The sequence below is a fragment of the Triturus cristatus genome, chromosome 9, assembly GCF_964204655.1.
Source record: "Triturus cristatus chromosome 9, aTriCri1.1, whole genome shotgun sequence".
NCBI classification, from domain to species: domain Eukaryota; kingdom Metazoa; phylum Chordata; class Amphibia; order Caudata; family Salamandridae; genus Triturus; species Triturus cristatus.
In genome coordinates, this window is record NC_140592.1 from 180209887 (window position 1) to 180232639 (window position 22753).

The 22753-nt window shown below is 50.9% G+C and overlaps 1 protein-coding gene across 1 annotated transcript in view; it reads left to right on the forward strand.

Annotated features, from left to right (window-relative positions):
- ADAMTS9 (ADAM metallopeptidase with thrombospondin type 1 motif 9) overlaps positions 1-22753 on the forward strand; it is an 876266-nt gene that overhangs the window by 797119 nt on the left and 56394 nt on the right. The window contains exon 36 of the mRNA XM_085624697.1: positions 8037-8170. Coding sequence (XP_085480823.1) covers positions 8037-8170 — 134 coding nt within the window. The remainder of the gene's footprint in view (positions 1-8036; positions 8171-22753) is intronic.

The window sequence follows — 22753 nt, forward strand, 5'->3', positions numbered from 1 at the left end:
ATCCCTGGCAGCAGGCCGGAACCGCGAACCCAGCACACTCTGCACCAGCCAAGCCTGGCCTGTGCCGGAGTGAACAAAGACCACGAGGACAACCCCACGGCGACTGTGACCCCGAGCCCGACACCCAAGGACCTCCCTCGACACTCCTGAAGAAGCCTGCAGCCTCAGAACAAGGTGCCCCCCCTACCGCGATCAACAGAGGGTAAGATTTCCCGACACCAAAAGGCACCCCTGCACCTGGCGCCCCACGGCCCCCTGTGCCCAATCCCGGGGTACCTACCTATCCTCCAACTACCCAACTTACCTCTCGAAGTGGTGGTGGCACCTGAAGAATCTTCGTCCCCGAGCTTGCAGTCTTTTTCTAAACCGGAGATTTCCCATTGAAATCAATTGAGCGCCCGAAGGCTCAAAAGCACCCTGCACCCAGCCGCCCGAGTGGCCCTGGCAGTGCAACCTTTACACCTATCTACTTCCCCACTTGCCCTGAGTAAGTGACCAGGAGCCCAGCTCCCACAGCAGCCACCAACCAAGGCCCCCCATCCCTCATAGGATAACATTGGGCCTAACTCTCTCTGCACCCGGCCGCCCTAGGTCCGCTGGGGGTGAACCAACTGTACCTACCTGACCCTGGGGGGCCCCTGAGTCTATGCCCAGAACCTCAACTCTGCCAGTCGAGTACTTACCTTTAAACCGATAACTCAATTTTCTTCATAGGGTAACATTGACTTGCCTTTTCCTGAAATTTCTTCGAAGTGTGGACTTTTCAAATCTTAAAATATTCACCAAAAATCAGCCGAGTAACGAAAACGAAAATACTCACCTGCTCTTAGGTGAGCTCCCAGTGCTGGATCTTGGTGCCCAGCACTGACTCTGAGAAATACTTACAACTGTACTTACAAGTAACCCAATTTTCTCCCATAGTCAGTCAGTCAATACTTTATTTCGGCTAACAATAGCCATAAAAGTCAACACATAAAACATAATACATAAATCCATAGTGCAGATACACAGTTCATAAGTCCATGTTGAACAAATTACATACAATTTATGATGGTGAGTTTTTTATCCATGATTAAGCAATACCAGGTAAAATATAAATATTACATTAATTTAGCTAAAAGCCAGAGTTCTTATAATAACAATGTTAAAAATGAGGTAGACTTGAGGATAATCTGGTAACTAAAGTAATCCATAGTTCCTCTTTCTATAATTACAGTTTATGACCACAGCGTTTCCTAATAAGGTATACATTAAATAAATATCTACTTATACCATATACCATTACTTGAGAGGAATTAAATTTTAATATGCGCTCAGCTACTTTATATGACTCAATCCCCATATTCCTACAAAGGGGTTTAATCCAAGAAGTCCTTGGTTTCTTATAGGCCGGACAAAAAAAGAGTATGTGGGATATATCTTCCCTGGCCCCAAGGGGACACATAGTGCACAAATCCAATCCATTTCCTCCAGCCCACTTGCATGTGTAGGAATTTAACAATAGTACCCCATACCTAAATTGTAGATAGAGAGATTTTGCTAAGGGAGGAGCAATCTCATCCATAAATTCCTCAAAATTAGGTGAATCTTTTGCGTTTAAGAAGATCTGGGTCAAGGTACCAATACGAGGGCTCAGAATTAGTTCACTATTAGCGTGGGACCAGAAGGTTACCTTGAGGAGTTTTTTGGAAGACTGAGTCAAGTTATGGGGCTCCTCCCAAAAAGTAAAAAGCCCCAATCTCTTGAATGATGTACAGATATATTTCAGCCATGGGGTTTTCAAGTGAACGTCCAATTTAATAAGTTCAATCAACCCATCCTTATAATCTATCAGCTCAGGGGTCGACCATATCCTAATCCAGTACAATAATGGTCTTATAGAAGCCAAGTGCTCTGTTCTTTTAAGATCAACATCTAAAAACAGGGGGACAACTGGAGTACGAGTCGGTATTTTAAGTAGACTACGCACAAATGTATTTTCTATCATCCCAAATTTGGAAGAATTACTATATCCCCATATCTCAGCACCATAAAGGGCTGCTGATTGGGCCTTGGCTTTAAAGACCTCCAGTGCTGGAGTAACGGCTTTCGAACTACTTGCTCCGTGCACCTTTAGGATAGGGAAAGAATTCTGTTTGAGACACAGTAAGCTTTTGTTTAGCTGGCCTTGCCAGGACAGCTTGTTGTCTAATATCAACCCCAAATAGTTAAAACTTTCCACCTTTTCCAATGTACGATTCTCTAGGAGCAAGTTTTTCCTAAACGTTTTAGTGGGGTTTATGGCCATGTACTTTGTTTTCGTTGGGTTAATTTCTAGCCCCTTTCCCACACAGTAATTGTGAAAAGTATTCACCAAATTTTGCAACCCTCTCGGAGTCTGGGAGATAAGGATAGTATCGTCGGCAAAAAGTAAAGAGGTAATTGGTTCACCGACTAGTTTTGGGGAGTCATGAGCACAGTTCCTCAAGTATGTTGGAATATCATTAACGTACAGTGAGAACAACGTGGGTGCTAACACGCATCCTTGACGCACCCCTCTATCCACAAAAATCGCTTTAGATAGTTCTCCTGCTTTTCCCCATCTGATTTTTGCATAATTCCCTGTATGGAGTTTAATGAGTTCATTTAGTAACTCGCCAGGGATGTCTAACTTCTTTAGTGTAGACCACAGCAGCTTCCGGGAAACAAGATCAAAAGCAGCCCTTAAATCTATAAATGCAACATAAAGACTACCCTGTCTGATCTTTACGTATTTCCAACAAATGCACATAAATCTGAACACCTGGTCAACTGTACTTACTCTAGATCTAAAACCAGCTTGGTATTTTGACAGTAATTTTGTCTCCTCAATCCAAATTAAAATCCTATTTAAAATCTGTCTGGCAAAAGTTTTTTGTAAAACATCAATTAAACTGATGGGGCGGTAATTGCTAGGATCGTGGCGGTCACCTTTTTTAAAAATTGTAATAATTTCTGCCCCTTTCCATGACTCTGGGATAGGTGTGCCAGCCAAAATTGAGTTACTTAGAAAGTTAATATACGGCCCCCACACATTGACATCATGTTTCAACAAATCCCCAGGAATTTTATCAGGGCCGGGGGCCTTGCCTACTTTTACAGCTAATAGTGCCTGAACTGTTTCTTCTAAGGTAAAGTGTAATGGTACAGTACTACTAACTGGATCAACATCTGCATTAGCTAGGGACAAATCATCCTTACTAATCGTGTAAAGTTTAGAAAAGTGATCACACCAGGTCAGTTCGTCCAGAAAAATATCCTTGGGTGATCTACCCTTTTTATTTCCCTTAGCAATTAGATTCCAGAAGGCACTTTGGTCATGTAATTTTGCTGCACTCAGTAAGTCATCCCAAAGATTAGCATCCCATGCTTTTTTGGCTTTACTCAGGGTATTTTTATATATTAATCTTGCATTTTTTATATCACATTGGCTCCCATTTTTTACTACATGAATCAGTTGTGATTTAGCAACCCTACAATCTTGGTTATACCATTGATTTCCTGATTCGGCCTGGTCCACAGTTTTATTCCCTTCTTTTTTATAGACCTTACTCAGAAGGGGAGATAATGCGTCGACCAACTTCAAATGTAAATCAAGAACTCCCTGGGTGCCTGAAGGTGGAATTTGGGGAGTCCCTATAATTTCGCTAAATTTATTATAAATGTTGGCCAGCGCTTCTTCTTTGCCCGCAATATAAGACCATTTTATGGCACGTCTATTATTAGAAATCTGTATATCTCCAATTTGGAGATTCAGTGGGTCTTCTGCAGGTAATCTCAGATGAAATAGGGCAGGGTCTAACCATAGTTGGAGGGGGTAGTGATCACTCTCTATTCTGGAATCAACCTTAAAGTCAATTAGTGATCTCCATAAATTTCGAGAGGCCATTACGAAGTCAATATGTGATCTGCTACTTCCCTTAAAATAAGTGGGAGCTGAAGGAATGTCTGAGGGAAACCGACCATTACATGATCTTAGGTCGTGTGATACAGTCATCTGTAGGATCTGTATGGAGGCTATAGTACTTTTTGCATAACTTAAGGCCTCCAGAGGCATGATACCACTAGCAGTATCTTGTTCAACAAACAGGCTCTCGAGAACCTGGATAGGTTCGTATTTACAGTTAAAATCTCCGCAAATTAAAACATGAGCATTAACTCCCAGTCCATCTAAGGTGGAGTCCAAGGTGTCTATCAAATTAGATTCTCTGTTTGGTGGATAAGGTCTATTATATATGTTTAATAGGTAAATAACACTTTTGTTACTGGTCACAATTTTTAGTCCTAGCAAGTCCGGGCAGGTGCTAGGCAGCTGGCTAACCTCTATTTCTAGGGAAACTTTAACCCAGATAACCAGCCCCCCGGATGCCCTTCCCCTATTCGATGGCATCGCTTTGGTGCAATAAGTTTTAAATCCTACTCTATGGGGGGGTTCTACCATCCAGGTTTCCTGAAGGGCAATTATGTCATGTTTTCCAAAGAAGGAACATACTGCCACGTCCATCAGGTTCCTAGAGAGTCCAGCAATGTTCCAAGACAATAAGCTAACATTAAAATCTTCAGTTGACTTTGGGGAGATTCCCCTTAGTCCGGTCTCATCACTGGTATTATCGTACCCTGGCAAGTTATCTGGTACCATTGTATCTTGCTCAATGGCAATTTCATTGCCTAATATCCCTGCCTGTACTATACTTATCTTGGAAACGATATCAGACCCAGCTTCTACTTGCACTTGCCGCTTAATTCCAAAATGTCCATCTTTCTCTGGCTGTTCATCCAGAGGGTTAAAGGGGACCCCCAGTGCCACCGTGTTTTTAAAACCAGGGATTCCACAACCACTATGAATCTCTAGAGGGTGGGTGGCCAGCAGTGTAACTAAGCTCTTGTTTATATCAGCCTCTGGGAGTCAATCATTTTCATCTAAGTCCCTTAACGCTGCATATCTATTAGTCATAGGGATTTCAAAATGTAATGATTTATTATCAGTACGAATAGGACTATCCTTAATTGTTCTTTGGAGTAATCTGTCTGGATGTCTGTAAAAATAACCCAAGGGGTGAACACGTACAGCATCTCCTCCTATAGCAAGGGAAGCTGCCCTTAGGAGTGTAGTTGCCACATGCTGGGGATGTCTGAAGTTTATTATAACGCAATCCCCCTTGCATGTTTTCCTTGTATTACCTAACCATGCAACTCTTCTAGTAGACAGTATTTGGTTTGAGAAGTCCGTGGGGAAACCACAGTTTTTGTTTAGCCAAGCAACTGATTTCCTCTTAAGTGAATCATGAGATTCAACCGAGGCTTTAAAAGGGCCTGGAACAAGTGGGGGAACATTAGACAAAATAACCACATATGGTTCACAAGCTGGTGGGAGGTTGGCACATATAGGCTTTTGTGCAATAGTTATAGGACCCTGGTTACTAAATGGATCTGTGTTGATTCGAGTACCACCACCAGCTGGTTGTAATATTGTCATGCGGCCAGTTGAAATGGAATTTCCCCCCTCTAAATGAGGGTCCTGGGCAGCATGAACAGGTTTTGGTGGTACCTTAGGCAATATAATAGGCGGTATAATGTGCTGTTTCAAACCCTCAACAAGACCACCCAACCTTGATACCTCTAATGTCAGGGTTTCTATTTTGTCTACAAAAGGTTTAATCAAAAGCACCAATTTTTCCTCCAAAATTTTAGCTATGGTCTCAACGAGAGTAAAATTATCTGCTTCATTACGGGTTTGTGTTTTAGCATGAGCCACAACGGGCCTCCGAGGTTGATCTGACACTGATTTATGATAAACACTACCCTTCTTAAATTGAGACTTCCTACATTTCCTAACGGCTCTTTTCGGAGGAGAAGGAGGGACTTCAAGCTCGCTCTGGGACTCAGATATATCTTGGCTAACAATATTAACCTCATTGTCCACAATGCAATCTGGTAAGTTCCCCACTAAGGTGGCTTCAATGAATGAGTTCCCTATAAGTGAACCGTGGGCACCATCATCTATGCATAACTCACAATTATCTTCCAGAGTCACCTTCCCAAGGGACTTCCGTCTCTCGCTATTTATCATACTGACCCTTTTGACCAAGTAATTGTCCATCGTTACTTTAGCCTTTGCCATCTTAAGCACAGGTTAGGTCACAACGATCACAGTGTAGTTAATGTCACAAATAGTCCCAAGGAACAGGGTAGTACTAGTACTCTATAACAGTAATATAAAACCATCCAGATAGAATTTTTTTTTTAAAGGCAGAGCAGTAACCAACAGTATTACACCTAAATGTATAACCTGAGACCGTACGACTCTAACACAATCAGGAGGAGCTCGTGTCTGACTGAAACAGTTCGAGGAGAATACTTGCGGGAACGTGTCCACACAATCAAGGGGGGTGGCCCAACCCGACCACCTACGACCTCCTAACGGCCTCACAACGGCCCGCCCTTTGCCCGGGCTTAACCCGGCGCCGCCCGCGCGCGTCCCGCGACGCGGAGGGAGCCTCACAGTTATAAGCGCCTCAGGGCGCGCAAAGAAGCGGAAGCAGGAAATACCGCTAAGGACTCTGGGGGCTGTAGTCCCCTGCACGGCATCCAGCACGGTCACAGCGTCCTCCGGCTCCCGGCGATGCAGAGTGCGCAGCGGAGCGTCCTTCCACCAGGTAGGCTGTTAGCAATGTCCCCCGCTCCACCGAGGGAGCCTCACAGTTATAAGCGCCTCAGGGCGCGCAAAGAAGCGGAAGCAGGAAATACCGCTAAGGACTCTGGGGGCTGTAGTCCCCTGCACGGCTTCCAGCGCGGTCACAGCGTCCTCCGGCCCCCGGCGATGCAGAGTGCGCAGCGGAGCGTCCTTCCACCAGGTAGGCTGTTAGCAATGTCCCCCCTTTACACCTATCTACTTCCCCACTTGCCCTGAGTAAGTGACCAGGAGCCCAGCTCCCACAGCAGCCACCAACCAAGGCCCCCCATCCCTCATAGGATAACATTGGGCCTAACTCTCTCTGCACCCGGCCGCCCTAGGTCCGCTGGGGGTGAACCAACTGTACCTACCTGACCCTGGGGGGCCCCTGAGTCTATGCCCAGAACCTCAACTCTGCCAGTCGAGTACTTACCTTTAAACCGATAACTCAATTTTCTTCATAGGGTAACATTGACTTGCCTTTTCCTGAAATTTCTTCGAAGTGTGGACTTTTCAAATCTTAAAATATTCACCCAAAATCAGCCGAGTAACGAAAATGAAAATACTCACCTGCTCTTAGGTGAGCTCCCAGTGCTGGATCTTGGTGCCCAGCACTGACTCTGAGAAATACTTACAACTGTACTTACAAGTAACCCAATTTTCTCCCATAGGAAATCATTGACTGTTTTCTATGAAATATTTTCTGTCAACTTTTAAAATAGCAAAATATTGTCTAAAAATCATCACAGTAATTAAGTCGACTTTTATCACTTGATTCTAAGTACTGACCCAGGACTGAATCTAGGATCCAGTCCTGGACTTCCAAAAGTAATCCTAAAAGTAATCTGTTGCAAATAACTTGAAACTTCCATTGAACTCAATGCATTATTGTGTTTAAAATCGTGTTGCCTATTGCAACCACTTGTAACTGTTTACAAAAGTCAATTGCATATTTCAAAAGTATTTATATAAAGCATCTCATTCTGAGAAAGTATATTTTAATACCTAATGTTGGTTCTAAAATAAAACAAGCATATCTTTTTTATATATAAACCATTGGCCTAGAGTTCAGTTATTGAGTGTGTGAGACCATTTGCTGACTGAGTGTGTACAACAAATGCTTTACACTGTCCTCTGATACTGTCTTACTGCTCGACCAAGCTACCGCTTTAGAGAGTAAGGTTAAATCTAACTTTAGCCTCTGCTAAACCTCTGGGGACTGTGGACTCTGTACACCCTGTACCTATTTGGGAACAGTATATACAGAGCCACCTTCTCAAAACCTTTACTATAATATATTTTGCATTGAATTATTTGACCCCTGCATCCTCTTCTTCTGATGTAGGTTAAACAACCCAACAGAATGCCCACACAATGGGAGCAGAAGAGAAGACTGCCATTGTAGAAAAGATTACACAGCTGCTGGTTTCTCTACTTTCAGCAAAGTAAGGCTGGACCTGACCAATATGCAAATAATAAGTGAGTAAAAACGGGATCCCTCTTTTAAGTGCTTCTTTTTGCTTCTTTCGTTAGTGAGTTGGAAATGTCAAAAGCAAAGATGTGTACAAAGAGGGCAGTGCCCCGAATGAAGTCCTGTCGATTATCTCCACTTTGGACCTTTTCTCAGAACGTGGATACTTATTTCTATCAATCTATTTATGCCACACTACATAGCCATGTGTAGGTCTGTGCCAATGTTCCCTCTAATTGTGTTATTCTGTGTGTGGCAATGAAGGGCCTCTGTGCACTACAGCCAAGTTGTGTGCTCTAAAGACTAGTGAAAATTCTCTAGGCAAGTGAGCACAGTGCTTAAGCTTCTAAAAAAAAAAGCTTACTGCTGCTTACTCCCATGTCTGTTTGTATGAAAATTAATGCAAGATGATTCATTTATCAGTATGTGACCGTGATTTTTAGGCAAATGATTTACTGTAATTGCACTGCAAACAAAAATGGACACATTCGCACCTTGTACTTTGTGCTCAGCTATACCAAAAAACCAAATCACGAGTCAAGCCCTCCAAAATGGTCTTATCAACCTAATTTAATGTTTTCATGAATTTCTTTAACTGCATGTTACCTCTGTTGATGCAGACTGTGATAGGAAGAAATGATAAATGTAAATAGAGAGCCTGGTTTATCCTTTTACACAACATATAAACAAATCCAAATAGCTCTTTGTGGGCTTGAAACCCTTTATTTGAGTTCCTCTTCCTTACCATGAGTTGTCCGATATGATATATAAACAAATTGTAAACACTGTATCTGAAAGAAACACGTTAGTTAGATTCCTCACCTTAGAATATCCCCGGGCGTCAGACTGGATCCCGAAGATTTTTCGTCAGCAATACCCCTTGCGCGTCGCTAGGCGTCGTCTGCGGCTCCGCGTCCGTCGTCGGCGTCGTGCGCCGGAATGACGTCGTCGGAGTACTTAGACGCCGCCCTCGCGCGCTGACATCAGTTCTTCTTTTTTCCGCGCCAGTAAGCGCAGATCTGGGAGAGCTACCCCTTTTAGTCTTTTTTGACTAAGTTTTTTGATCCTTTTTGATCTTGTCTCGACTCCGGTGCCGGTAGGATGCCTGGTTTTAAAGCCTGTGCTGACTGCAACCGCTTGATGTCGGTTACGGACCATCACCACCGGTGCCTTTACTGTTTGGGCCTCGACCATGATGCGGAGTCGTGTTCGGACTGCAAGGCCCTGACCTCGAAGGCTAGACGGGAGCGGTCCCGTAAGCTTCTCGAGCTTCGCCACTCGGCTCCGCGCCCCTCTCGATCCCGGTCCAGGAGGAGGTCTAAGGATCGGTCGCGGAGCCGCAGCCGACGCCATCATCGATCGTCTGGCTCCAAGTGTTTGGGTCAGTCGAAGCACTCCAAGAAGTCCAAGAGGCGACATCGCTTTTCGGACTCCCCTCGCCGGTCGCGCGACTCGGCCGAGGGTCAGGGTGGTTCCACCCCCGCGGCTCCAGCGGAGCTGCAGGCGCCGCGCAAGTCCCCATACCCGCCGGTCCCTGGGACTGACGCGACGCCGGCGGAAGTCAGTGCCTTCCTCTCGGCCATGAGGAACCTGGCTCCGCCGTCGACGCCCGCTGGTGCGCCTTCGGGCCCCGCGGACCCGACTGGGCAACCTTGCCTGCCGGCGGCTCCGGCCCCGGCGCCGTTGCCGGCTCCGGCCTCGACGCCGCAAGTGCCCGAGGGACCCGTTCCCGAGTCCCCGCCGACGCCGGTCGACCTCGTCACGCCTCCTCCACCGGTGTCGACACCGGTACCACCACCGACGCCGGCTCCGCTCGGCGTCGAGCCCCAGTTCAGCCCCGCTCCGGGCCCGGCGCCGTTACGGCGTCGATGGACGCCGCGTACGGCGCCGTTGGAGACACATTATGTCTATCGTCCGGCTCCGATCTTTCCTCCTGCATACCAGGAATCGGATGACGGGGGCGAATGGGAGGGATCCGAGGATCCTATGGCCGTTCAGGCTCAGCTGTCACAGGACTGGGCAGATGAACTGGGGGAGGCCAGTGGTCTGGATACCTCTCCGGACACTGGATTCATCTCTCCTCCGACTGTGGCTTCGGAGGAGGGTGCTGCTTTCTCTGTGGTGCTGCGCAAGGCGGCCGCAGCCCTTGGGCTCGAGCTACCTGCCGTGGCTGTGAGGACTAACGTCCTCACTGAGGTGCTTCAGTCTGCAGCAAGCTCCACTGAGCCCCTGCTGCAATTCAATGAGGCCCTCATTGACGTTCTGCAGGGCACCTGGTCCAAGCCCTCCACAGTCCCTCCTGTGGACAGGAACGTCGCCAGGCGCTACCGCCCTGCTCCGGGCGACCCCAGTTTTCTGTCCCAACACCCTACCCCCGAGAGCCTGGTTATCCAGGCTTCTACCTCCCAATCCTCCTTCCCGACCGCTCCGCCGGACCGGGATTCCAAGAGACTGGAACAGTTTGGCAAAAAGCTGTTCTCCTCCCTTAGTTTGGGCCTGCGGTCCTTGAACACCGCCTGTCTCTTGGACCGTTATTCCCACTCTCTGTGGGATACGGTGGAGGACGTGCTGCCCCTGTGTCCGGCGGAGGTCCAGACACGACTTACCCAGGCTGTGGCCGATGGGAGGGATGCAGCACGACATGCTATCCGATGTGGGCTTGACACTACGGACTCGCTGGGTAGGGCGATTTCTACCACGGTGGCGCTTAGACGTCACGCCTGGCTGCGGTCCACGTCCTTTTCGGGTGATGTCCAGAGCATTCTCATGGACATGCCCTTTGATGGCACTCGCCTTTTTGGTGAGAAAGCGGACAGTGCGCTGGATCGCTTTAAGGACTCCCGGGCTACGGCCAAGTCCTTGGGCCTCTCGGCCCCGCGGTCGCAAACTTCCACCTTTCGCCCCTTTCGTGGCCAAGGAAGGGGTGCCTCCTCACGTACGCCTAGCCACCAGCCGCAGGACCAACCTGCGCGCGGTCGCGGTTTCCGCCGAGGCGGTTCTGGAGGACGACGCGGTCAGCCCACATCCACCCCGGCAGCATCCGCCTCAAAGCCTTCCTAGTCCAAGCTTTCAGGCCCATTCCACGCCAGTGGGCGGCAGAGTTCGCCATCACCTGCTCCACTGGCGGTCCATCACATCGGACAGGTGGGTGCTGCAAATCGTCCGAAGGGGCTACTCCCTCCCCTTCGTGACGACCCCTCCAGCCATGCCACCGCAGCACCACCGTATCTCGGGGGATCATTTGAATCTTCTCCGCGAGGAAGTTTCGGCCCTCTTGGCCAAGGGGGCCGTCGAGAGCGTTCCGAGTCCAGAAGCAGGTCGTGGTTGTTATTCCCACTACTTTCTGGTTCCCAAGAAGGGCAAAGGGGGCCTACGCCCTATCTTGGACCTCCGGAACGTCAATGCCTTCCTCCGGAAGGAGAGGTTCAAGATGTTAACTTTGGCTCAGGTTCTAGCTGCCCTAGACCCTGGAGACTGGATGGTAGCGTTGGACTTGCAGGACGCATATTTCCACATCCCCGTCCTGCCGGCCCACCGGCGTTACCTGCAGTTCACGGTGGGTCAAGAGCACTTTCAGTTTACCGTGCTCCCCTTCGGCCTTACCAGTGCCCCTCGGGTGTTCACGAAAGTGATGGCGGTGGTCGCAGCTCATCTGCGCAGATCAGGGGTTCCAGTCTTCCCCTATCTCGACGACTGGTTGTTGAAGGCGGGCTCGCCCCAGGCAGTCGTCTCCCACCTCCAGACTACGGCGGATCTCCTGCATTTGCTGGGGTTTTCCATCAAAGTGCCGAAGTCACACCTGAGTCCCTCTCAGCAGCTCCTCTTCATCGGAGCGGTTCTCGATTCGGCGCAGTTCCGGGTCTATCCGCCGGAACAGCGGGTCCGGGATATTCAGGCCCTGATTCCCATCTTTCGGCCTCTATCCTGGGTTTCGGTCAGGCTAGTGTTGCGGCTTCTGGGGCTGATGGCCTCCTGCATCCTACTAGTGCATCACGCCAGGCGGCGCATGCGGGCTCTGCAGTGGGACCTGAAGTTTCAGTGGGCCCAGCATCACGGCAACCTGTCCGACCATGTCTTGATCTCGGAGGGCACTGCACAGCAGTTGCAGTGGTGGCTCACGGACCGCGATTGGGTCACGGGCAAGAGCCTCTCCCTTCCCCAACCGGAGCATGTCGTAGTGACGGATGCGTCCCTCCTGGGATGGGGTGGCCATATGGGAGAGGCGGAGATCAGAGGCCTCTGGTCTCCGGCGGAGTCTCGTCTCCACATCAACCTGTTGGAGTTGAAAGCGATCCGACTTGCACTGAAAGCCTTCCTTCCCTCTGTCAGGGGGAAGTGTCGTGCAGGTGTTCACGGACAACAACACCGCCATGTGGTATTGCAACAAACAGGGCGGGGTGGTGTCATGGACCCTTTGTCAGGAGGCTCTGCGCCTCTGGACATGGCTGGAACACCAGGGTGTCACCCTAGTGGTTCAACATCTGGCGGGCTCTCTGAACGCCAGAGCAGACGAACTCAGCCGCCGGTGCATGATGGATCACGAATGGCGTCTGAACTCCGAAGTGGCGCAAGGTCTCTTTCAGCAGTGGGGAGAGACTTGGTTAGATCTATTCGCCACCGAAGAGAACGCGCAATGTCAGCAGTTCTGCGCGTTGGAATTTCCAAGGCGGCACTCGCTCGGCGACGCTTTTCGTCACGAGTGGAGTTGCGGTCTGTTGTACGCCTTTCCGCCTATACCACTTCTGCCCAGAGTGCTGAAGAAGATCAGGCACGACCGGGCCCAAGTCATCTTGGTGGCCCCGGATTGGGCACGAAGGTACTGGTATCCCGAGCTACTCAGTATGTTGACCGATCCTCCGATACATCTGCCCCTTCGGGAGGATCTTCTGTCGCAGCAGCAGGGGACGGTCCTACACCCGAACCTGTCCAGCCTCCAACTCCATGCGTGGAGATTGAGCGGCGGCAGTTGATGCCATTTGACTTGCCTCCTGAAGTCTGTGATATCATTCTGGCAGCCAGGCGTCCCTCCACAAAGACGGTATACGCCTGCCGGTGGAACAAATTTGTGGCATGGTGCACAGCAAAGGCTGTGGATCCCCTTTCCGCCCCTCTTTCTGAGGTTCTCCTCTTTCTTCTTTCTTTGGCCCGGCAGGGCTCCGCCCTGGGCACCTTGAAAGGTTATCTTGCTGCCATCTCTGCCTTCTTGCGGCTTCCTGATCAGCCTTCTCTTTTCAAGTCCCCTGTAGTTACACGCTTTCTAAAAGGCATTACTCACACGTTCCCTCCTGTCCCTTTTGTAATGCCTCAGTGGGACTTGAATCTTGTTCTCACATTTCTAATGTGCGCTCCCTTTGAGCCTCTTCATAATTGTCCTCTTCGTCTGCTGACGCTTAAGACTGCTTTTCTGGTAGCCATCACCTCGGCTAGAAGGGTGAGTGAGCTCCAGGCTTTATCATCAAAGCCTCCTTTTCTCTCTGTTCATCCGGACAAGGTTGTCCTTCGGCCTCGTCCCTCCTTTCTTCCGAAAGTGGTGACCCCCTTTCATCTTGGGCAGTCTGTCACCTTGCCCACCTTCTTTCCGCCTCCGCATTCTTCCAAAGAGGAAGAGGCTCCACCGTCTGGACCCAAAACGTGCGCTCTCCTTTTATCTGGACCGCACAAAGTAGTTCCGGGTGGACGACCAACTTTTCGTTGGATACGTGGGTGCTAAGAAGGGGAAAGCTGTGCACAAACGGACCATCTCTCGGTGGGTCGTTTTGTGCATCAAAATTTGTTATTCCTTGGCAAAAAAGGACCCTCCTGTTGGGCTGCGCGCCCATTCTACTCGGGCCACAGCGGCTACTACTGCTTTGCGACGGGGTGTCCCTTTGCAGGACATCTGTCAGGCGGCGACGTGGGCTTCGCTACACACGTTTGCCAGGCATTATTGCCTTGACAGCCAAGTCCGGAGGGATGGCTTCTTTGGCCGTTCTGTCCTCCAGGACTTTCTGGTGTGATCTTGGTTCGCAGACCCACCACCGGGGATGGTATTGCTTGGGTATCTATTCTAAGGTGAGGAATCTAACTAACGTGTTTCTTTCAGATGAACAAGTTACTTACCTTCGGTAACGATGTATCTGTAAGAAACATTAGTTAGTTAGATTCCTCACCGACCCACCCATCCTCCCCGTTCTGCGAACTGACATCTAGGGTTGAGGTTATCCTTTTCAGGCCCCTAGATTTTATTTTTGGCACCAGTGTCGGTCTTTGCATGGCTCTGCGTTCCTGGCGCGGAAAGCTATGTACAAGAACTGACGTCAGTGCGCGAGGGCGGCGTCTAAGTACTCCGACGACGTAATTCCGGCGCACGACGCCGACGACGGACGCGGAGCCGCAGACGATGCCTAGCGACGCGCAAGGGGTATTGCTGACGAAAAATCTTCGGGATCCAGTCTGACGCCTGAGGATATTCTAAGGTGAGGAATCTAACTAACTAATGTTTCTTACAGATACATCGTTACCGAAGGTAAGTAACTTGTTCTTTTGTCACTCTAATAATGTTTTCCTTCAGTAACCACAACGACTTTCCTATCTATGACACTGCCTTGTACCCAGCAACATGTAACATATAAAACTACTTCTCTCCAAAATGTGTTACCTACATCTTAAATGTGTCCCTTTTCCGTCTACATAAGTTTGGGATTGCCAGATCACCTTCAAGAGATTGTGTCAGATGTAGCCTACTTTTTTAGGTCTCGCCTACGCAGCAAACATGCGCTGTATAGGAAAAAGGCCTTTAGCCATCGGCACAGCTTTGCGGCCAAAAACGTGCACGCGTTCCATTGCCTTCAATGGCAACGCGTGCATGTCTGGCGATTCCCTTGCGAGAGCGAGCTTTGGCAACATATGTTTGCTTGGTCCCGCAAGGGAAACGCTTTGTGTGCCTCACACTTTTAAAACCCCGGCAGTTCCGAGGCACGCACACTTGTTTTTTTTTAGACTCTACTTTTTTCATGTGTTTAAGCACTCTACGAGAGTGCTTGTTATTGATAGCAGCCTGTGATTTCAGGTGTGCACACAGATCTCTCTGACATGCCAGATAGGCGCAGGCTTCTCAACCAGTACATATGCAAAATGTGTCTGAAAACAGTTGGGTTGTTGTCCCACCGGGCTATGCAGGTACTCGCGTGGGGCATGGTCAATGAGGCTGGCACCAGCAGCACACAAACGGGGCAAGCACCACAGCTGCGGTGACTTGCTGCTGGCAAAGTGCACATAACTGCTGCCAACTCAGACTGTCATTGGGAAATTATTGAAATCACTCTTGTTAGGTAACATCTCGTAAATCAGGATGCTGCCAGTGAATGGATGTATCCAGAGCTAGCGCATCTCACCCGTCCTCGAGCAGCACAGACGGCGCTGACAGCTTTAGGCAGTGCTAATTATTATACTGTAGTGATCCAGCCTTACCAGCCGAGGAGGTGCTACAATGATGGAGAGGGGGGAGAGTGTGGCCTAATGGCCAGAGCTGCTGACGTTGGAGCTAGGGAACAGGGTTCGATCCTCGGCGTCGGCTCCGCTTCCTTTGATTCCGGGCAAACGTTACGAAAAACACCGCATTTGACAGATTTTGAGGAAGAACTTCACTAACTACACACGGCCTGAAAACACTACACAGGAGAGACTAATACTGTAATGCACACCAGCCCCCATGGCACAGGCGGGCACCACTGGCACTGATCATGCAGTCTATAGCACCATAAAAGGGGGAGACTGAGTACTACTCTTAGCGGCGCTTCAAGAGAGAGGCCGAGTCAGTGTTTCACCACCATGCACACCAGTCCGTGAATTCCTCATTACTTGATGTATTTTATCCAGTGAAAGCAAAGCCTTCAGTCACTCTGCCGGCTTTTTTGTTTCACTATTGTACCGCTTCACAAGCACTAGTAACATATACACAGTGACCTATTCATATTTTTGTGTGGACTTGGGGAGATTAAAAGTTAGCTTTGTCAAAGAGATGTAAGTTAATCTCCCCGTGTCTACAAAAAAATATGAATATGTCACTGTGTAATGTTACTAGCGCTCATGGAAGGCGCTACGATAGTGAAACAAACAAGCATTGACATAGCCAATAGGTCTCGCCTTTGGGATCTTATAAGTGTTTAACCATGCAACAGTTGATGTTGTTGCACCAAGGATATTGTGCTGCATAAGTAAATACTTATAAGGTCCCAAAAGCGAGACCTATTGGCTATGCCAATGCTTGTTATTTAATGCTGCTGATTTCTTTACACTAAAGACAGCTTGGTGACTTCCAAATACACCACCACAGAGTGTGTTTTGTCCTCAACCAGTCCACTATTTAGAAAGTCCTATCTATAATCTTATACGGAAGTTAAAACTGACTTTGCCGCTCAAAGAGGACCCTTCGAACATTATTTCTCCCTACAACCCCAATTTCAACCTTTCTTAATATTGTTTTCTGCCATTTATATATTGACCTTATTTCTCACGTACACGCTTTAGCTTTCATTCTTGATTCACTCTAGTGCCTCCTTTTATGCATCCCTGTATAGTTGTTCAAGTGTCATAAATCTTCACCTTCTCTCATCTATCTTCATTTTGAAGTAGAAGGCCTTTTTCCTAGAGCCATCTCAGCACATTCACTTCAGATTAACATCCTTCACTTGAACCTCTGGCGATTTCTTTCTACTTAAAAACTGCTCCTAATATCCCATCTTTACTATATACTACTGTATATGCGTTTTTAAGGAGGTTGCAGAGGGGGTACGATCACCATAAAACATAAGAAGGCTCACATAAGTCAGACTTTAGCAAAAGACAGCTTTGATGCTGAATTTTATTTGGTTAATAAAAATATCTGAAAGAAACACGTTAGTTAGATTCCTCACCTTAGAATATCCCCAGGCGTCAGGCTGGATCCGGAAAGATTCTTCGTCAGCAATACCCCTTGCGCGTCGCTCGGCGTCGTCTGCGGCTCCGCGTCCGTCGTCGGCGTCGTGTGCTGGAGTACTTAGACGCCGCCCTCGCGCGCTTACGTCAGTTCTTCTTTTTTCCGCGCCAGACAGCGCCGATCCGGGATGAGCTTACCCCTTTAGTCACTTTTTGACTAAAACTTTTTGGACTCTTTTGTCTACTCGACTCGAACTGGTGCCGGTAGGATGCCTGGGTTTAAAGCCTGTGACTCCTATCACCGACTGATGTCGGTGACGGACCACCACCGCCGGTGCCTTTACTGCCTGGGGGCCGACCACGATGCCGAGGCGTGCCTCGACTGCCAGGCCTTGACCTCGAAGGCTAGGCGGGAGCGGTCCCGCAAGCTTCTCGGGCTCCGACACTTCCCGGTCCAGGAGGAGGTCGAAGGACCGGTCGCGGAGCTGCAGCCACCATCACCGCTCGTCGGGTTCCAAGTCTTCGGGTAAGTAGAAGCACGGTAAGAAGTCCAAGAGACGACACCGCTCTTCGGACTCCCCTCGCCGGTCGCGCAACTCGGTCGAGGGTCAGGGTGGTACCACCCCCGCGGCTCTGTTGGAGCAGCAGGAGCCGCGTTCGTCCTCCTACCCACCGGTCCCTGGGACTGACGCGACTCCGGCAGAGATCAGTGCCTTCCTCTTGGCCATGAGGGGCCTGGCTCCGCCGTCGATGCCTGCCGGCGCTCCTTCGGGCCCTTGCGGGCTTGACTGGGCGGCCTAGCGAGCCGGCGGCTCCGGCCCCGACGCCGCAGGTCCCCGTGGGATCCAGGCCTGGATCTCAGTCGGTGCCGGTCGACCTCACGACGCCTCCTCTGCCGGCGCCGACACCGGTTCCACCCCCGGCGTCGTCTCCGGACTACGCCGTTCCCCGGTTCAGCCCCGGTCTGGGCCCGGTGCCGGTGCGGCGCCATCCGGCGCCGCATCCGACGCCGATGGATGACCATTTCATCTACCGTCCGGCTCCGGTTATTCCCCCTGTTTATCAGGAATCGGATGACGGGGGCGACTGGGAGGGGTCTGAGGACCCTCTGGCCATGCAGGCCGACTTATCTCTGGACTGGGCAGATGAGCTGGGGGATGCCAGTGGTCTGGACACCTCCCCGGACACTGGTTTCATCTCTCCTCCGACTGTGGCTTCGGAGGAAGGTGCTGCATTTTCCGTGGTGCTGCGCAAGGCGGCCGAAGCCCTTGGGCTGGAGCTGCCTGCTGTGGCCGTGAGGACTAACCTCACTGAAGTGCTTCAACCGTCAGCAAGCTCCTCGGAGCCTCTGCTGCAGTTCAATGAGGCACTAGTGGACATTCTGAAGGGCACCTGGTCCAAGCCCTCCACAGTACCTCCTGTGGATCGGAACGTGGCCTGGCGCCACCGCCCTGCTCCGGGCGACCCCAGTTTTCTGTCCCAACACCCCACACCCGAGAGCCTGGTTATCCAGGCCTCTACTTCCCAGTCCTCCTTCCCGTCTGCTCCCCCGGATCGGGAATCCAAGAGGCTGGAACAGTTCGGTAAGAAGCTGTTCTCTTCCCTTAGTTTGGGACTGCGGTCCTTGAACACCGCTTGCCTCTTGGACCGTTATTCTCACTCTCTGTGGGATACGGTGGAGGACGTGCTGCCCCAGTGTTCGGAGGAGGCCCGGACACGGCTCGCCCAGGCTCTTGCCGATGGGCGGGATGCAGCGCGACATGCTATTGGATGTGGACTAGACACTACGGACTCGCTGGGTAGGGCGATGTCAACCACGGTGGCGCTCCGCCGCCACGCCTGGCTGCAGTCCACGTCTTTCTCAGGGGATGTCCACAGCACCCTCATGGATATGCCCTTTGATGGCACTCGCCTTTTTGGCGAAAAGGCGGATAGTGCGCTGGTGCGCTTCAAGGACTCCCGGGCTACGGCCAAGTCCTTGGGCCTCTCGGGGCCGCGACCGCAAACTTCTGCTTTTCGTCCCTTTCGTGGCCAAGGAAGGGGAGCCCCCTCACGTCCGCCTAGCCACCAGCCGCAGAACCAACCTGCACGCGGACGTGGATTCCGCCGAGGCGGTACCGGGGGTCAACGTGCCGGTCAGTCCACATCCACCCCAGCAGCATCCGCCTCAAAGCCCTCCTAGTCCGCGCTTTCAGGCCCATTCCACACCAGTGGGAGGCAGAGTTCGCCATCACCTACTCCACTGGCGTTCCATCACGTCGGACAGGTGGGTGCTGCAAATCGTCCGAAGGGTATACTCCCTCCCCTTCGAGATGACCCCTCCAGCCATGCCACCGCAGTACCACCGTATGTTGGGGGATCACTTGGATCTTCTGCGGGAGGAAGTTACGGCCCTCGTGGCCAAAGGGGCCGTCTAGCACATTCCTGGTCCAGAAGTAGGTTGTGGTTGCTATTCCCACTACTTTCTGGTTCCCAACAAGGGCAAAGGGGGCCTACGCCCTATCTTGGACCTCAGAAGCGTCAACGCCTTCCTCCGGAAGGAGAGGTTCAAGATGCTTACCCTAGCTCAGGTTCTGGCTGCCTTGGATCCAGGAGACTGGATGGTAGCGTTGGACTTGCAGGACGCTTATTTACACATTCCCGTCCTGCCGGCCCACCGGCGTTACCTGCGGTTCACGGTGGGTCAGGAGCATTTTCAGTTCACGGTGCTCCCCTTTGGCCTCACCAGTGCCCCTCGGGTGTTCACGAAAGTGATGGCGGTGGTCGCAGCTCATCTGCGCAGATCAGGGGTTCCAGTCTTCCCCTATCTAGACGACTGGCTGTTGAAGGCGGGCTTGCCCCAGCAAGTCGTCTCCCACCTCCAGACTACGGCCGACCTCCTGCATTTGCTGGGGTTCTCCATCAATGTGCCAAAGTCGCATCCGAGTCCCTCCCAGAAGCTCCTCTTCATCGGAGCGGTTCTGGACTCGGCGCAGTTCCGGGCTTATCCTCTGGAACAGCGGGTCCGGGATATTAAGGCTCTGATTCCCATCTTTCAGCCTCTATCCCGGGTTTCGGTCAGGTTGGTGCTGCGGCTTCTGGGTCTGATGGCCTCCTGCATCCTGCTAGTGCATCACGCCAGGTGGCGAATGCGGGCTCTGCAGTGGGACCTGAAGTTTCAGTGGGCCCAGCATTGGGGCAACCTGTCTGACCATGTCTTGATCTCGGAGGGCACTGCAAAATAGTTGCAGTGGTGGCTCACAGACCGCGATTGGATCAGCAGCAATTCCCTCTCCCTACCCCACCCGGAGCACGTAGTAGTGACGGATGCATCCCTCCTGGGATGGGGGGGCCACATGGGGGAGGCGGAGATCAGAGGACTCTGGTCTCCGGCGGAGTCTCGGCTCCATATTTACCTTTTGGAGCTGAGAGCGATCCGACTTGCACTGAAGGCATTCCTTCCCGTTGTCCGGGGAAGTGTGGTGCAGGTGTTCACGGACAACACCACCGCCATGTGGTATTGCAACAAACAGGGCGGGGTGGGTTTGTGGACCCTTTGTCAGGAGGCTCTGCACCTCTGGACATGGCTGGAACATCAGGGCATCACCCTGGTGGTTCAACATCCGGCAGGCTCTCTGAACGCCAGAGCAGACGAACTCCGCCGCCGGTGCATGATGGATCACGAATGGCGTCTCAACTCGGACGTGGCGCAAGGCCTCTTTCGGCAGTGGGGAGAGCCTTGGTTAGATCTATTCACCACCGAAGAGAACGCTCAATGTCAGCAGTTCTGCGCGTTGGAGTTTCCAAGGCGGCACTCGCTCGGGGACGCCTTTCGTCGCGATTGGAGTTGCGGTCTGTTGTACGCCTATACCACTTCTGCCCAGAGTGCTGAAGATCATCAGGCGCGACCGGGCCCAAGTCATCTTGATGGCTCCGGATTGGGCACGAAGGTACTGGTATCCCGAGCTACTCAGTCTGTCTATCGATCCTCTGATACGACTGCCTCTTCAGGAGGACCTTCTGTCGCAGCAGAAGGGGACAGTCCTCCACCCGAACCTGTCCAGTCTCCACCTCCATGCTTGGAGATTGACCGGCGACAGTTGATGTCATTTGACTTGCATCCTGAATTCTGCGATGTGATTCTGGCAGCCAGGCGTCCCTCCACAAAAACGGTATACGCCTGCAGGTGGAACAAATTTGTGGCATGGTGCACAGAAAAGGCTGTGGATCCCCTTTCCGCCCCTCTTTCTGAGGTTCTCCTCTTTCTTCTTTCCATGGCCCAGCAGGGCTCTGCTCTGGGCACCCTAAAAGGTTATCTTTCTGCTATCTCTGCTTTCTTACGGCTTCCTGATCAGCCTTCTCTTTTCAAATCCTCTGTTGTTTCTCGTTTCTTCAAGGCATTACTCACATGTTTCCTCCTGTCCCCTTCGTAATGCCTCAGTGGGATTTGAACCTGGTCTTGACATATCTGATGTGCGCTCCCTTTGAGCCTCTTCATAATTGTCCCCTTCGTCTTCTGACTTCTTAAGACTGCTTTCCTGGTAGCCATCACCTCGGCTAGACGGGTGAGTGAGCTCCAGGCTCTATATTCTAAGCCTCCTTTTCTTTCTGTCCATCCGGACAAGGTTGTCCTCCGGACTCGTCCTTCCTTTCTTCCGAAAATGGTGACTGCCTTTCACATCGGGCAGTCTGTGACCTTGCCCACCTTCTTTCCGCCTCCGCATCCTTCGAAAGAAGAAGAGAGGCTCCACCGTCTGGACCCAAAACGGGCGCTGTCCTTTTATTTGGACCGCACCAAACAGTTCCGGGTGGATGACCAACACTTTGTTGGATACGTGGGTGCTAAGAAGGAGCGGGCAGTACACAAGCGAACCATCTCATGGTGGGTTGTCTTGTGTATAAAGGCTTGTTACTCCTTGGCTAAAAAGGAGCCTCCTGTAGGGCTGAGAGCCCATTCCACCCGGGCCACGGCGGCGACTACTGCCCTGGGCCGAGGAGTCCCCTTGCAGGACATCTGTCAGGCAGCAACGTGGGCCTCGCTGCACACGTTTGCCAAGCATTATTGCCTGGACAGCCAAGTCCGGAGAGATGGCTTCTTTGGCCGTTCTGTTCTCCAGGACTTTCTGGTGTGATCTTGGTTCGCAGACCCACCACCGGGGTTGGTATTGCTGGGGTATCTATTCTAAGGTGAGGAATCTAACAAACGTGTTTCTTTCAGATGAACAAGTTACTTACCTTCGATAACGATGTATCTGTAAGAAACATTAGTTTGTTAGCTTCCTCACCGACCCACCCATCCTCCCCGTTCTGCGAACCGACATCTAGGGTTAAGGCTATCCTTTTCAGGGCCCTAGACTTTTTTGGCACCAGTGTCGGTCTCTTGCATGGCTCTGCGTTCCTGGCGCGGAAAGCTATGTACAAGAACTGACGTCAGCGCGCGAGGGCGGCGTCTAAGAGATTCTGATACCTGCAGATCAGACATGCCCTTACTAGGATCATTGAACACATTGGGAAAATAGAGGAAGAAACGCTGCTAGATTATAAACTGCCATGCGGTGTCCATCATTTGCACCATGTTAGTTAGGAACAGCATGAAGCTGCTGAATGTGCTGAAGGACAGATGGGAATGGGACATTGGTGTCATGGAGAATGCTGTCTCGGCTGAGCCATGCAGATACCCGAGGGATGTGGAGATCTGGGTGGGATTTTGCCTCATA